The 17,152-nt window shown below is 35.9% G+C and overlaps 1 protein-coding gene across 11 annotated transcripts in view; it reads right to left on the bottom strand.

Annotated features, from left to right (window-relative positions):
* PDE4D (phosphodiesterase 4D) overlaps positions 1–17,152 on the bottom strand; it is a 1,277,424-nt gene that overhangs the window by 11,823 nt on the left and 1,248,449 nt on the right. For 9 of the 11 annotated variants that reach the window (XM_032850069.1, XM_032850078.1, XM_032850089.1 and 6 more), the window contains 5 exons: positions 4,488–4,581; positions 2,903–3,075; positions 2,169–2,267; positions 1,148–1,312; positions 47–146 (listed from right to left, as the gene is read on the bottom strand). In XM_032850069.1, the coding sequence (XP_032705960.1) occupies positions 47–146; positions 1,148–1,312; positions 2,169–2,267; positions 2,903–3,075; positions 4,488–4,581 (631 nt within the window). Of the gene's footprint in view, positions 1–46; positions 147–1,147; positions 1,313–2,168; positions 2,268–2,902; positions 3,076–4,487; positions 4,582–10,071; positions 10,428–11,064; positions 11,086–17,152 lie in introns of those variants that run through there. The other 2 variants (XM_032850141.1, XM_032850120.1) reach the window with 2 other exon arrangements.

The raw sequence follows: 17,152 nt of genomic DNA, 5'->3' as shown, positions 1-17,152 counted from the left end.
AAAGGAAAAATATTTTTTTCTGCAAAAATAAAGAAACTTCACTCACTTGTATTGATGAGAAACTGATTTGACACACCGGGATGATCTACATCATGTATTGCACTGGCAAAAATTGCTGCAAGAATCTCCAAATCTGTAAACACAGCCTGTAAAATCCGACAGATAGCATTATCATCCTGTAATAATACAATGAAAGGTATATACAAATTGCAAATTACTTCCTAGAACGTGTTGGAAAACAGAATGAAGGTTCAAAATATTTAATAGCTTATTTTAAAAGTATTTAAGATGTTTAAGGATGTCCTGAAAATGTACATAAAATTAATGACATGAGAAATTATTTTCTTTCATTCAAACCAGGGACTCTCTATCTCAGCAGAATTGACATTTGGGGCCAGATTATTCTTTGTTGTGGGAGGCTATCCTGTGCAGTGTAGTATCAGGACCCCCCTGGCCTGAAGCATGAGATGTCAGAAGCATCTATCTCCAACTTGAGACAGACAACAATGTCTCTACATATTATCAAATGTCCCTGGCAGGTGGGGGTCAGGGCAGGAGGAATAGGGAGGAACCACCCTCAGTAAAAAACCACTCACTCAGATGATGAAATATTAATGCAATTTTATGATGAAAACAATCTGAACTATAAAATATATTAGCAAAAGAGAATCTTTCCCCCAAATGATTAAGGAAATCAAATTATCTTAATAAACATTCACTGGAACTTCTTAAAATCTGAGAGAATTAAAGATGTGTTTCTTTCTGAAAAATTCCATGAAAAATATCAAAACATGTCTCTACTTTATAAATAATATCATCCTTTGAAATATAAATGTAGAAGGCATCAGGCTAAATTTAAAAGAAACTAACTAAAACTGAATAAGCTAGATATACTTTATGGAATGTCTACTAGGTCATTTTAAAGAAGCAGTATTGTGAACAGATGAATCCCCAAAACTTCGATCAATCTTTGAAAAATTCATCAAAGACTGAACTGTTTATTAATCACAACATTTTTTCCCTATAACTCAACATACTTCCAATGAAGCCATTAATTTTATCCCCTACCCACCCTCCAGTATAAAAATTTAAGAGATGTTTATGAGTGGCAGGTTAGTGGTCTCAAAGTTTTAGAAAACAGATTTACCTCCAAAGCAGGTGTAGATAATAGCACGTGTGTCGACTGGACGACATCTGCAGCATGAATATTATTGTGGTAGGCCACGTCAGCGTGGTAATGGTCTTCCAGAGTCATAAGGTATGTAATTAAAGTGTCCACTGGAATTTTAAATGTTTTTAATAAATCCCGTTCCTGTAGGAAAGGAAATCCTCTTAACATCTTGTTTTCACATAAAAACATTTTCCATAGATGTGTTAACAGAAAAATCACACCGGTGTCACCTATGGATAACCCGGAAATAAAAATAGCACCCCTTGTAGTGTCTAGCGAGGGAAATGGAGACATTTTGAGAATATCCAGGGGCTCTGGGGACAAAGCAAGGGTAGGGTTGTCCTTCTGGGGGCCCACGTTGCCCACGTCAAGAGGTACGGTGTCAGGAATGAGCTGCCAACTGTCAAAGTGTCTGTGTCTGATAATCATGAAGGCAACTTTAACCCAGTATCACTGATTTAGCTAATGGATCACAACAACCGAAACTCAACATTTTCTCTAGGGTTGGAACATGCTATGCCAGTCCCAGGGTGTCTACAGTCTCAAGTCCTCATTTATATCCTAATCCTGAGCTGGGGCAAAAGCTCAACAAGAAGGGGAAACTGGTATGGAAAAGAGAGCAGTACAAGAAACAGCAATTCAAGAAATTACATGCTAAGGTTAGTCACCAAGGGGCTTATTCATTTTTTAGTTCATACTCCACTCTATGCAAATCAGGATCGTGTAGATGATTTTTAAACTCTTGCTTTAATGAATTGCTTCAATTTCCCCACATGACTTCTTAGAGTGGAAAAAATAACAAAACTGTTTTACTTCTGTTTGACCCACACTCCATACTTTGTTACTATTTGTCCCTTGGTAAAGGGGCAAATAAGAAAAAAAAAAATCAAATAAACAAAAAAGGGTGAATAGTAAAGAAGAGAAGACTCAAGCAGATTTCACAGACTAGACATTATGTCACCCAATAAAGGAAAGGTGTTAGAACTTAACACGTTACCTGAAAAATAGTATGCATGATAACAGTCAAAGGCCGGTTACCAGACAGCTCTGCTATTCTGAAAACATGAAGACCCCATTTGTTCACATCTTCTAGTTCCTGGGGTTACAGAAAGATTGAGAAAATTAGGAAGCAGAAGAAGAATATAAATCAATAAACATATTCATTTAAATGTTACTGACCTTAACGTTTTAATAAAAAGAGTGTTAATAAAAACTCTTAATAAAAAGAGTGTTAGGTTTAAAAAAAAAAAAAAGATTCAGTTTAAATGTAACGTATGCACCTGGTAAGTACAGGCAAACTTTTAGGTAAACCCACTTAAAGGTACTGAAAACTGAATAGTATGTCTTAACCTTACGACTTTGACAATACAATGTAGTTAGATACTTTGACTATCAATTTCAAAGCATTTTTTCAATATATGAAATCTATTTACAAAACCTTTACTATTCTCCTGAAACCCAAAAGATATAAAATATTTCTAACTCTCTAAGGTCAAACAATCAAAAATGGAGATGTAAAAAAGCAACAAACACATACTCTAAACCACCTAAATCTACATATTAATAACCCTCAAATAATTTGTAAAGAGCTTTATAAAGTACTTTGCCACTTTCAAAGAAAAAGGACCCCACAAATTAATGAACTAGTCTACCTATTTAAAAGAGAAAGAATTAAAACTCATTAAAAGGCAACCCAACATGTTATGACCACAATCCTTAAAATCATCGTACCTTGGCAAGGACATCCTCTTGTTCAGTTTTAACCCCAAATCTCGGGATGCTTGAATTCGTCAAACTGGAGCTGTGCATCAACTTCTTGACCCCACTGATCTGAGACATTGGCCTTTTCTTTTTCTCCTTTTCCTTCTGAGTTGGAGAAGGAATTTCCACTTCATGTTGCTTATCTGAAGAAATTTAGAAAAGGTTCTACAGTTATTGTGAAGTCTACCTGAGTTGCTACTTTTTAATCATAATGTCTTTAAGTGGACAGGTTTTCATTAATCATGACATGTTCCAGAAAATGTTTCCAAGAAAGTTGAGTATTTATAATCTGATGTGGACTTACTGTGATACCCTCCAACACAAAACTGAGCAAATAAATCCCACTGCAAAATAATTAACATCAAATGTATTCAGTGGTTGCTAACTGGATGGAATGCTGTATACACACACACACACACACACACACACACACACATATATATTTTTTTTGCAAGACTTATGATAGCAGACTTGGAAAAAGCAAAACATACTGGTTATTTCCACTGTTCATCAACTCTGTCCCTGTTTGAAATTCACTTAGTGACTTGGAAACTGCTCTTTCCAACTAAGGATTCTAGTTTTAATACCTATTTTGAAGAGGAAGGAATTTCATACACACTATAAAAGCAGCACTGGGTGAACCTAATGGCTTATTGAAATGGGTCATAATGTAAGAATACAAACAGTATATTTGAATGACTTATATTTTGCTATTTTATATTTTCTATACTAAAGTGAGATAATGCTTATGATGTAACAAGTGGAACACAGGACATTTCCAGTATCATCTGATAAGGAACTGTCAGATTTAATTGTTGTTTTCAAATAAAAGACATTGGATGCCTCAATATTTTCATTAACTATTTCAAGGCAGTGAGCTCCTCTAACTCATCCTTGCATGTAGCATGTGTTCAATAAATGTCTCTTTAGTGAAAGTGCTAATTAGATATTATAGCAATTTTGTTTTGAAAGTAAATTCAAATCAAGGATGTGTTCACATTGATGACTTTCACTAAATGAATTTTCTCTTTGTGGAAGGGGGGTGGGGTGGTGTCTCAGTCCACTACACTATCAACTATTATTATCAGCAAGCTTTTCTTTAGTGGTTGTATTATATCTGCCTCATCAGTCTACCAGGCTTGGTGTTCATTAGACTATAACTCATTATGGCAGGGACCATTTCTAATTTATCATTACCAAATGCTCAGCAGTGTCTGGAATTTAACAAGAATTTGTTGAGTGCATGTGTAGATCTCTCTGTAAAACACATTTTATGGTTTAGTGCTTTGGAAAAACTGGGAACCTACAACTTTAATCCAGAGAATCACCAAAGTCCTGAATAAAATTAAAAGATAAAAAATGTACTTTGTCACCTTAGATTCCAAACCTTAGAGGCTTAGACACTCAAATTATTAATAGGATAAATGAAAACAAATGAACTGAATTCCTAACACTCGTTTGGTTTCCAAAATGATTTGTTGGTGTCCTAATCCACCTCCAAAAACAAACAACTCAAAAGAAAACTTTAGAATTGTATTTAAATTATTATTCTCACCTAAGAATGTGTTTGATATATACTCTGACACTTGATTTCCAGACCGACTCATTTCAGAGAGATGGGTGAGCTCCCGATTAAGCATCCTTTTAAACTGAAAAACAGAAAAATAAAATGAAGCAGCCTAAGAGGAACGTGTAATTGAGGTAACACGAGCATATTGCAAGATACAGAAAACATGCCCAAGAATTTTTAAATTGTCCTGACAGTTTAGATCAGTGAAATCCAATAGAACTTTCTATAATGTTGTAAAGTTCTAGAATTTGAGCTGTCCATTACTGTAGCCACTAGTCACATGTGGCTATCAAGCACTTGAAATGTAGCTAGGTGAAAATGAGGAGCTGAATTTTGAATTTTATTTCATTTAAATTTAAATAGCCACATGCAGCACAGATTTAGATACTCAAGGACATTAATTAAGGGGGGAGGAATAAAAAAAATCAGGTGTATCATTAGTATTTAGAGAAGGAAAAAAACTAATTTATTGGTACACATATGCGCTGCCACACAACAGAAGATGATTTATCAATTAATTTGTCATTTGCAGAAATTAATATGTATACTGGTTAGAGGTTAAAATGTTGTCTTTTACCCCAAAGCAAAAGTGAATAGATTTATTTGAGTATTCTTTCAGAACTTTAGAGAAGTAAAATATTTGGATACTATATACTTTTTCCTTTTAAAGTATTTTCAAGTAGAAGGAAAAAGATCTTTTGTTTCTCAATATCCGTGGGATTTACCAATCCATTTCTCTAAAGTTATATAAATACAAAACTGGTCAATTTTCAATACTCAACTTCATTACTTCACAATTTATTTTACTGATGCCATAGTACCTACTTTATCCTAAGAAACACTGGAATTAACTTATAACCGTTGCATAGCATTACCCAAATCCAAGATTTTCCAAGACTTTATGCTTTTCCATCTATCAGCTGTTTGTTATTATGTTTTCTTTTGATTCCCAAAATAGCCCAGATGGTCCTTTAAGTACGCCTTAATACTTCTCTTAACATACAGAAACAATAATTTTATCTATTACATAGATTACTATTAGGTATTTGATCAAAAAAGTCAAACACATTTTACTCTAATGTTCAGTAGCCTTTAGAATTTTATATTTCACCATAAATTCTCATTTAAGTCTTGGGAAAAGAGAGTAGTAAATTCACCATTTAATAATGTTTGAAATGTAATTCTAACTCAGTATTTAGTTTATTAGAATTTATGAAAAAATCTTGCTTCTCGGGATAATTTATGCCAAGGTGTCTTAACTCAAACCAATTTGGCAAATCACTTCCAAAGTCAGTCTTATTGACCATTTAGATTAGGTACAGCAATTTATCACAAAAGTACTGAGGGAGATCAATAAAAACATTCCAACAGACTGCAGGATGTAACAAATGTGTATTAGCCTTCTCCTGTAGCCAAAACTGAAGAACTGGCCATAACCAATATTAATTTTTCTGGATTGTTAATTTATAGGCCTAGGGAGCTTACTCTCGAACTCAGAAACATAAAGTTCATTTTTTTGTTCATGTATTTTTTTCAATAACATTTTTCTGATTATAAAGTACATGCAAGATAGAGAAAATCTAGAAAGCTATCTAGAAAAAATTAGAAATCATTTATATTGCCATTGCTCAGAGATAACCATAGATAATTACCTATATTTCCATCTATGTCTTTTTTCCTAACATTTATTTCCATATATTTTAAATTGGCATCATGCAGTGTACAAAACATAGGCCGCTGCCTGTTTTCACTCAGCATTATACATTATTATCTGCTGGGAAAAATCTGGGTCTCCTAAGAATATTCATGAAGACATTTATAATAGCGTTCAAAACATTTTTGGTCCATTTTTCATAAAGCTATATTGAGTTAAGTTATCAGCTAGTAACCAATTAAATGAGCTAACAGAAACTATCTTGTTTTTTACCTGGCACATGGCAGGTGCTTAACACTGAGTTCCTTCTACCTCCCAGTTCCCTGGGCCTTTTATAGTGATAGCTGATTTTTATCATTACAGGACAAACAGATGGAAGATCTGACTAGTTATGCCCACCAAAAAAATACACATATAAACATTTAGTTCTCCTACCCATTCCAGGAAGTAATTTAGGATATTATTCACACAGGAGATGATAACTAAGCTTCCCAAAATTATAACAAAAATACAATTAGCAAGGCCTGAAGGTACATAAATCCTTTCTCAACAAATGAAATTTACTCTTGGAAAAATCTACTCTTTAGGCAAACAAAATCAAAAGAGACTCTGCTAAACATTTAAAACATATAATGAGTGAAATATCTCTTTGACCTGAAATTGTCTGTGATAGGACTTAAAAGTTGCCAGTAAGAACTGCCTGGTTGTGAGTGCCTGGGTGGCTCAGTGGGTTAAGCCTCTGCCTTCGGCTCAGGTCATGATCTCGGGGTCCTGGGATCGAGTCCCACATCGGGCTCTCCGCTCAGCAGGGAGCCTGCTTCCTCCTCTCTCTCTGCCTGCCTCTCTGCCTGCTTGTGATCTCTGTCTGTCAAATAAATAAATAAAATCTTAAAAAAAAAAAAAAGAACTGCCTGGTCGTGACAAAGTATGTTTTGGAAAGGGGGGCATGCTAGGCGGGTCTCTCAGCCACTCCCAGGCCCTCTTCAGTCTATTCAGCCCTGCTGTCTAACTGCCCTCCATGCATTTCTCTCCGTGTAACGAAAAATGATGTAAGCCTGAGGGTAGGGGAGGATGCAGTTGGAAAAGTTAGATAGGGACCCAGTTTTCCCATAAAACTACCTTCTAACTTGGAAGCAACCTAGTATGAGGACTATGTTGCCATATGCCCAGCAGAAAAAATTACACGGTACCTGCAGATCCATAATACAAATTATTGGATTCTCTGGAATAATATAAATAATGAATTGTAATTTTCCTGGCAGTTTGTTTATATAATCCCTCATAACAGCCAGTCAATACAGATAACTAAGGGAAGAAACACCAGTGCAAGGAAATCTATTCTACAGACTGATAAATTATAGGTTGTACACGTACTGATTATATCTGCACATATACATCTATTCCCAGACTACCTTTATGCTGTTGTTCAAAACCCAGAAGTGTGGGGTGGAGAAACCCTTCAGTGCACACCTATATCCCTGCCAAGGTTTGTCAGGTGCTCTAGGGAAGGCAATATTTCCTTTTAACATGATTAAAAGAGACAGTATTTTTAGCAGTCCTCTTTCATCCCAAGGGAAAGGGTGTGGGAGATTTCTTAAAGACAATTTTCAGAGTCAATTCAGTTATAACATAGAGCATTTTCTAAAAGAAGTTAAAATTGCTTCCCTTTTTTTTTTTCTGTTGATTTAAAACTTTCAGGGAAGCTAAATTAATAACTTACAGTATGATTTTGGAGTGTAGAGCTGGCTGTACTAAAGAACAAGACATGAAACAGTTCAACAATCATTTTAAAATGTAACTGGAATTTCTCTTATTTAAGATAACTATATACCATTTATTAGGGTGACTGCACAAAAATATCATGAAAGGAAAATGATTAGAAAAGGTAATAAAATGTTTTTCCCAGAACATTGCTACAGTCCTCAATTTAGAGATTTAGAAGAGATACAACACAGAACTGATTTTCAAAAGGAAAAACAAAAAAACACCAAAAAAACTGGTTGCAAGTTGCAGAACAATTTAATTGAGCATTTAGATATTTTAAAAAGTGACCTCTAAATATTTTCTGTTGATGAGTTATTCTGATTGCTTTTAGTCTAAACAGTATGAAATAATAAACAGAATTACTGTTCCAAAAATGAAAAGAGGAAGATTTAAGTGAATGCTTTTTCAAATCCTTTGTTCTCATTATGCATGAGAATGTCTGCATGCAGCATGTAAAGCATAAACAAAAAATGAAAATACATTTGAAATCAATTCTATATTTTGCTTTTTAAACTCCCATTTTCCAATTTATGTTCTACACTTAAAACTGTTGAGGAAGAAAAATTAAATAATAAAATAAAATTAGAGTATTCTTAAATAATAATCCCTGTATGCATGCCAATGTCGTGGGTACATTTTATAGTCTCCTAGTATATAATTAAGAAGGTGGTAAAGCCAAACATTAAGAAAATGCTTATCCTGCCCCACCCCTGGCCCCGGCCAATATTCTGCTAAAAATCATTTGAATATGCTGTGCTGTGATATATTACAAGTTTGGTAGATATCAGCGTTAAAAGCTAAAACAAATACTGCATTGGCTGTATAAAATTAAATCTGTCAAAATGCATAAGACTAAATATATTTATATTTGCCCTTCTTACGTGTTTTTAGCAGCATACTATTAAAACATAAACAAGGCTGGCCAGCAACAATTTTCCTCAAAAATACAAGCTCTATAACTATTTAGATTCTTGGAAGTGTTGTTCATAATCATAATACAAATATGAAGCCCTTCAAAGCATATAAAAAAATGAGTTGTCTGAAAGCTAAGAGATGAATTCTAGGGAAATTATGGATTTTCCTTTATTACTTTTTATACTTTTCTGTTCTAAAAAATTTTTTAAGCCAAAAATGGCTAACAAAATTCAAATAATAGGAAGTCTGCATATCTCAAAACAATTAAAAAAATCTGGGCCATCCACTGACTTAAAAGGAAGTGGGGAATCATGACTCCTTGGACAACTAAAACTGAAATAAGTTTTTTTAGAATGTGAGAAAATTTCACAGCAAAAGGAAGATGTTCCTCTGAAAAGAAACAAAGAAAATGAAAAATATTTCAGTCTAAGAGTCCTTAAAGAAACAGAAAAGAATTCTTAAAAATTATGTATTTTGATTGGCTCAAGCAGAGATTTCAAGTTCTGAAGTGATGCTTCATTTAGGGCTGAAAAAGGTGTCTCTACTTCCTGCTTCTGTTACAGAGATCAGATCACCAGGCTAGCATTACCATGAGACATGCAAGAGGCTTGCCAAGCAGAGCAGAATCTTAGTAAATTCAGTGTATTATTTCATTTCCTGAGATTAACAAAAATAGCAGTATCAGATGAACTTATATATTTTTTCCAGCTTTACAAATAGATAATCAAGTTTTCATTTTAATAATATATCACTTAAATAGTTAAGTAATACCACTTTTTAAGGTCATCTAGAGCATTATATCCAAAGATGAAAAAAAAAAAATACTCATCAGCTTAAAGTGGTATAGATTTTTAGAAAGAGCCACAAATTAATTTTCATGAACTTTAAGTGCTACAAATGAACTGGAACCCAATTACTTACATCAGTGTGTAAGTAATTGGACCCAATAATTTATTTCTAATGATTTTGTTTGATTACCTTGATATTTAAAAGCACAACTCAAATCTATACCCTATGACAAAAAGAATCAGTGCACATTAAAAAGCTATTTTAACATGCAAACTATAACTAATAATAGTCATACATTTTCTGTTATCTTGACCACTAAAAACACATACTTCTTCTGTAGTTCACATCTAAGGAAAAAAATAACACTGCTTACAAAGCTAAACTCCATTATAATTTATTAAAACTATGTTATATAATCAGAGCAATTAGGAGCTAAATAAATCTTACCTTTATGTAGCCCCAAGACACCGACAGTAAATAGTTTGCTTCAGGCATTTTTGATTGATTATATAAAGAAACAGTAAGTTCTAAAATATGTATATCTTCAAAACCTTGATACTTTTAACAATATCCGCAAGCCAGAGGGTAGGTTTTTAAAGATTTTTAGTAATTAAGTATACACAAGGAAGCCTTGCATTAGATGCCATCCAGTCGTCTTTCCATTGAACACATGCCATTTGTAAAACTCCAGAATGGAACAGAATTCTACAACTATTCTGAATAAAGGAAATTCATGTGGTAAAGAAATATCTAACCATCTAAGGGTCTGCATCTTTTTCTCCCTGAGCTCCAGGGTTTAATGAATAATGTATGTCAAGATGCTTAGCTGCAAGAAAGACTAGTTCTGTCAAAAGCTACCAAATAAGGAACTGCAGGGAAGCCAGAAAGAGTGACAAGAAACCCCTCCCATAAAAGCCCAACTATGCACCAATCACACTCCGTCACTGGGTCTATCAGGGTGGGGGGGGGTGTGTGTGTGGACTCGGAGCAGGCTGTGTCATGATTGGTTGGCAGGGGCGAACCTCTGGGGAGGAGGTTTTCCTCCTCACCTCTGGAAAACGCCATTTAATAATGGCATCCCTACAGCTGAGGCTACCGAATAAAAAGATGAATGGGGTTTCCCGCCCGCAGATGATGAATAATAACCATAAAACTCTTCAGAATTCATAGTTCATTCTAAAATAAGGATTGCCTATCTTTTTGGAATCCTTCCTATGAGTTTTAATATTCTCTGAGTTCTCTTCCTTCAAAATAAAAGCTGCTTTGAAAAAGGCCGTTAGGCATTTTAACTGCCTCCCTCTCGCAAATCCAAAGCAAGTGGCTTCCCTGGTGACACAGATATAACCGAAGTTTTTCCTCCGCCCAACATAAAAGCATAGTGTGATTATAAAATACAATCAATGTCCAGAATTGACAAATGGGAAGGATACATTTCCTCACCTGTGTGGGTTGGCTGTTCTTAGGTCCTTTTGTTTCTATTGTTACCTGTGGCTGAGTTCCACAACCTTAGAAATCTAAGGGTGGGACGATTTATAATAATTCTGATTGCAGGGGGTGGGGGTGATGGTGGACTAAAAGCTAAAGCTCGGTGTCTGGTTGAAGAATGCAAAATTCCCAGTACAGATTTTAAAATCTGTATTTTGACCAAAAGAGAATATTGTGCACAAAGTTAAGAATGGTATTAACAGCAGCTCTTAAAGGAATATAGCATTAAACTCCAGTAATCAGGGCTTTCGCAAGGAAAATTAAGAAATCTAAGTTATTTATTTATTTATTTATTTATTTTTAAAAAAAGTTTATTTATTTGAGAGAGAGAGAGATCACAAGTAGGCAGAGAGGCAGGCGGGGCGGGGGGAGGAGGGGAAGCAGGCTCCCGGCTACGCAGAGAGCCTGATGCGGGGCTCAATCCCAGAACCCTGGATCATGACCTGAGCTGAAGGTAGAGGCTGAACCCATTGAGCCACCTAGGCGCCCCGAAATCTAAAAATTTTAAAGCAAAACAATCTTTTCTATCTGGTTTGGTGCAGTATTATTCTTCCACTTGTATGTTTAAGACTTGTGGGTAAAAAAACAATGGAAGTCTAGCTTTTACTCTATTTTAGCATAAAATTCCATCCTGTCTCCTTCCTCCTCATCTCCATCTCAAAGCACTTAACTGCTTTGAGCTTCTGCTAATATTGTTACTTTTCAGTTCTACTGCATTTGCTTTGTCTGTTTTAGATAGGGCACACATCAGAAACATCCATGTAATACTCTTCCTCTTTGAATCTGTAATGGTCCTTTGCTTGCAGTTTTCAGGGCCAGTTCACACCTATTGTGTTAATTCCTAAATTCCTCTTAATTCCTTACAAAAGGAAAAAAAAAATTAAACCCCCAAAAGGCCATTAAAAATGACCAGAAGAATACAAATAGGTCCTCCTCTTTCCTAGTCTTTTACTCTCCTTAAGTGCTCACAAGTGTTTGACAATGTACTCTCTCCATTCTCCTTCAGTTCCAGGATCCTCAACCGCTCTGGCTTTCTCCCCACTTCTCTGACCATGCCTTCTTTGCCTTCTGTTCATCCTCTAACTTGGGATATCCACAAGACTCTGTCCTAGGCCACACTCTTCTGTGACTACTTCTAACATTAACTGCAGCGCCATATTACCAAATGACTAAGATTCCCTGCCACTCATCACAGACTTTTTCAAAATTGATGGATCAATTTTTCTATTTAAAGTAGTTCATACTTAACAACTCCCATTTCAGTCAGTGGGCTCATGTTTCTCCCAGTATCACAGACTGAAATCTATGACTCTTTGTTACCATTCAATAGGAATTTCATGTGAGTCAGCCACCATAAGATGTTTACTCTAATTCATCTAACTGGATCCTTGAATAACCCTAACATGTTCCCCATCTACATCACCTTCCCTCCTTCACCAACTTTATTATCATGTTTTATCTTTTATAAAATGCTTTTTCATTTACTCTTCTTTCCCACCCTAACTCCCATCATCTAAATCCAAAGGCTGAATGCCGGAGAGAAATGGAAAACGTCTTCAATATCATCTCCTCTAATCCCCTCATTTCCACATAAAGTGAGACCAGGAAAGAGAAAAAGATTTTCCCAAGTTCGCCCAGGTACCAAGTACAAAGGCTTTGAATTCAAATCCTTTGGTGCATAATCTTTAACAAATAATCTCACCTTTTTTGTTTTTAAGATTTTATATATTTATTTATTTGATAGATAGAGATCACAAGTAGGCAGAGAGGCAGGCAGAGAGAGAGGGGGAAGGAGGATCCCTGCTAAGCAGAGAGCCTGATGTGGGGCTCGATCCCAGCACCCTGGGATCATGACCTGAGCTGAAGGCAGAGGCTCTAACCCACTGAGCCACCCAGGCACCCCTAATTTCACCTTTTAGTGTTCCAGTTTCTTCATCTGTAAAGTTGGGTTATTAGGGTACCTAGTCTCCAAAGATGCCTCCTAATGAGTGACTTGACCCTACACTGAATCTAAGCTGACTTGTATAACCAGCAAGTAGTGCTGTCACAAGAAATGGAGGCTGTCAGAAGAAGTCTTGAAGCTTTCACCTTGGATGACTTGAATGGACCATTAGGATTCCAGAGCCACCCTGTTAGCAAGTCTGAGTATTCTAATACTGCCATGCTATGAGAAAGCCCAGGCTAACATTATGGAGAGGCTGCAGAGAGAGTGCGGGGGGAAGTGGATGAGAGAGACAAGGAAAGCAAATATGTGCCCAATCTCTACCTATGCCAGCCATCCTAGCCCGGAGCCAGAACTGACAGTGAAGAGACCATCTTAGTCATCCTGACAGTGGAGCCTTTAGATGACTCCAGGCTCAGCTGCCATCTGACTAAAACCACATGAGGGACTTGAAGTGAGAATGTCTAAGCAAGCCAAGTTAGCCCATAAAACAATTTCCAAAAAAAGCAAATTGATATTTTAAGCCACTAAGTTTTAAGTGATTTGTTTTAGAGTAATAAATAATTAGAACAGTTATTATGAGGATTAAATGATATATGCAAAGCACTTAAAACAACATCTGGTACATAGTGACAAACAGGTATTAGGTGATGATGATGCTGCTGATGCAAACAATTATGTGGATTATGATAACCACCCCCATTATGGTGACTAGATTTTTTTTTAATTTTTAATTTTTTTTAACTTATAATGTATTATTGGCCCCAGGGGTGCAGGTCTGTGAATCGCCAGGTTTATATACTTCACAGCACGGTGACTAGATTTTTTAACTCTCAGGCTTATCCTGTGTGTGTGTGTGTGTGTGTGTGTGTGTGTGTGTATAATTTATCATGTCTTTTTAAATCATGTTTTATTTTAACTGGATCATATCATTATGCATCTCAGACCCAAAACACAATACTTGCTTCTTAGCTCATCCTCTTTGGCTTTTCTCCTTCTAATCCCATACTTATCTCTGCCACCAGACCAATTTTTGTCAAACCCAGCCTCAGCCTGTCACTCCAAAGCTATTACCTAACAAGCCGGCATCACCTGCCTCCTCACATCCATATTTCTTTGTGAGCTCCAGAACGATAACCTCCAACCCTAATCCCCAACTCCAAGCCCATCTCCAGCTGCTCTTTACATTCATGCTCCCTTACTGAAAGTCTAGTGTTCTACCCAGCTCTATGATTCAGCAGATAGTCCTGTTTTTACTTTCACTGAATTCACTGCCTAGAATACCCTCTTTCTTCTACTCCATCTCCTTCAGGCTGGCTTTTCAGAAAAAGTCAGATTCAAATCATTCAAAATATATCTCAAGACCAAATTATCTCAGCCCCTCTCCAAACTTTATTTTGCATTCACTCTTTTATTTAATAAATACTTACTAAGCTCCTACTGTGTGTCAGGCACTGTCCTGGATAATGATGACACAGCAATGAACAAAGTGAAGGTTTTTCACCTGGAGTTTACATTCGACAACTGAGTCAACAAATACATACTATGTCACGTGGTGTTAAATTCAATGGGAAAAAGAAAGGATAAGAAGGCTATGGCATGTTAGTGATAGAGGTCCCTATAGTATAAAATGATCAAGGAGAGCTTTTTTGATGATATATGCTCAGAGACCTGAAGAAAGAGAGAGAGCAAGGCACGTGAACATCTAGAGCAGTGAAGAAAGGGGAGACAAGTAAAGGGAACACCAACATCAAAAACCCTGAAGATGGGAGCATTCTTGGCGTGCTTCCAAAGAGCAGAGTGTACCATACGATGTCATTTACATCCAAATTATCCTTTCTATCCACCCATCAATCTATTTTATTCTTTCACTAACTTCAAACTAAGTTACTTCTTCCTTTTTATAACAAATATTTTTATCCTGATAAAAAATTCCTACTTTTCCAATATACGCACTTCACTAAATACATCCATATATACTAAATAACCCTAGACACTTTAAAAAAAATCCATATAGTGGCTTATCAGTAACATAAAGGAAAAATAGAAGTAATTATATTACATACTGCAAAATATAAATACTTGTACATAAGTATACTAGGAAAAAAAAAGGTAGTCAAAGGTTGAGATCTTACTATCGCTTACTGTGTGACCTTGACAAAGTTATCTAAACTTTCTGACCTTACTTTATCTTCAGTTTACTCATCTAGAAAATGAGAATAATAATTAGCATCTATTTTATAATTTGTTGTAAGAATTAGCTGGTACATAGACATAAAGCACTTAGAACAGTAAGTGCTTCGCAAGTGTTTGCTCTGCTTCCTATGGAGAATTGCCATGAATATGACAGCAACATGGAAATGATGAATACAAGAATACTGTATTAGAAAGACAATCTTTTCCCAAAATGGTGAATGATTCTTGAAAGTTTTCAGATGTAACAAAGAACAATTCTCCTTCAGTATACACTGTGGTTACATTACTGAAAAAATTAGTGTGGATTAAAATCATGCAAAAATATTTTGTTTTTATACATAAAAAAGTAGTTGTGTTCTAGGCTCAGATAATTCTAAGTGAATATTTCACCTGCTTGAATGGTTTATTGGGACACAGAACAATTCCTCCTTGGTGAAGGACTATCCCATGTATTCCAGGACATCTAGACTCCCTGGCTTCTGCCCATGAAATGCCAGCAGGACTCCCCAGTCAGTGCATCCTGAAATTTCCTAAATGTTTGTCAGTGTTAAGAATCACCGTTCCAGTTACTTCAACTGCCTTGAACTTTGCCTCCTCAACCAGGGTAAAGGATCCTTTGGGCAAGAAAGATATCTTATTCTTTCTTTATCTTTTCCAAAATAATTAATGGACCACAAGCACAAAAGATTCCACTGTAAACCCCTAATCTGCTGTAGTAGAGGAGATAATAGTAATGATAACAGTAGTAGCAATAATCACAATAACGTTAAATAAAAAGCACTAAAGACGGTTTTCCCTATTTCTAGGTAATAAGAGTTTTTTTTTTTTTAAGATTTTATTTATTTATTTATTTTTATTTGAAAGTGAGAGCGAGGATGAGCAGAGGAGGGGCAGAGGGAGAAGTAGACTCTCTGCTGACCAGGGAGCCCATAGTGGGGGCTCAATCTTAGGACCCTGGGATTATGACCTGGGCATAAGGCTTAACACTTAACTGACTGAGCCATCCAGGTGTCCCTGAAATCTTTCTTTTCTTAAATTCTGAGGTAAATCAAAATTCATTTCATTTGTCTCATTATCAAAGATTAACTAGATGCTCCTTCCCTTTGCCACGTAGAGATGGCAGAAAGAATCTGGCCAACCCAGAGAAGAAATAAGGATGGGGCCAGAGAAATACAATTCTTAGAATCAGACTAAGCTTCTGACAGTTTTAATGGGGAAATCAGAATCTGTTAAAGCATCTGTTAAGACCTACTATGGACCAAGAGCTTTATATGTCTTAACGCTAACCTTTGCAACATATTGGTTGCATTGGTACATTATCCTCACTCTATCTGTGAAAACACAGATAGAAACTCTTAAAAATTCACTAACCTGCCCAGTATATGACAGAACTGACAGGCCAGCCCAGGTCTCTCTTTTAGTCTTTGCTCTTTATAGCGTGTGAGTTGGTCATCATAGAATTAGGTATTCGCAAACTCCTTGATAAATGGTATGAGTTTTTTTTTTTTTAAAGATTTTATTTATTTATTTGACAGAGAGAGAGATCACAAGTAGACAGAGAGGCAGGCAGAGAGAGAGAGGGAAGCAGGCTCCCTGCTGAGCAGAGAGCCCGATGCGGGACTCGATCCCAGGACCCTGAGATCATGACCTGAGCCGAAGGCAGAGGCTTAACCCACTGAGCCACCCAGGCACCCGATAAATGGTATGAGTTTAGGAGTGGACTCGTTTATCCTTAATTCTTTTTTTTTAAGTTTATTTATTTATTTACTTATTTTAGTAATCTCATGACCCTGAGATCAAGAAGTGCATGCTCTTCTTTTTATTTTTTAAAATTTTAAATTTTTAAATAAACATATAATGTATTGTTATCCCCAGGGGCACACGTCTGTGAATCACCAGGTTTAC

The sequence above is a fragment of the Lontra canadensis genome, unplaced genomic scaffold, assembly GCF_010015895.1.
Source record: "Lontra canadensis isolate GAN:19392208 unplaced genomic scaffold, GSC_riverotter_1.0 scaffold4, whole genome shotgun sequence".
Lineage (NCBI taxonomy): Eukaryota > Metazoa > Chordata > Mammalia > Carnivora > Mustelidae > Lontra > Lontra canadensis.
Note: the sequence above shows the minus strand (reverse complement) of the source record. Positions and strands in the feature narration are given on the sequence as shown.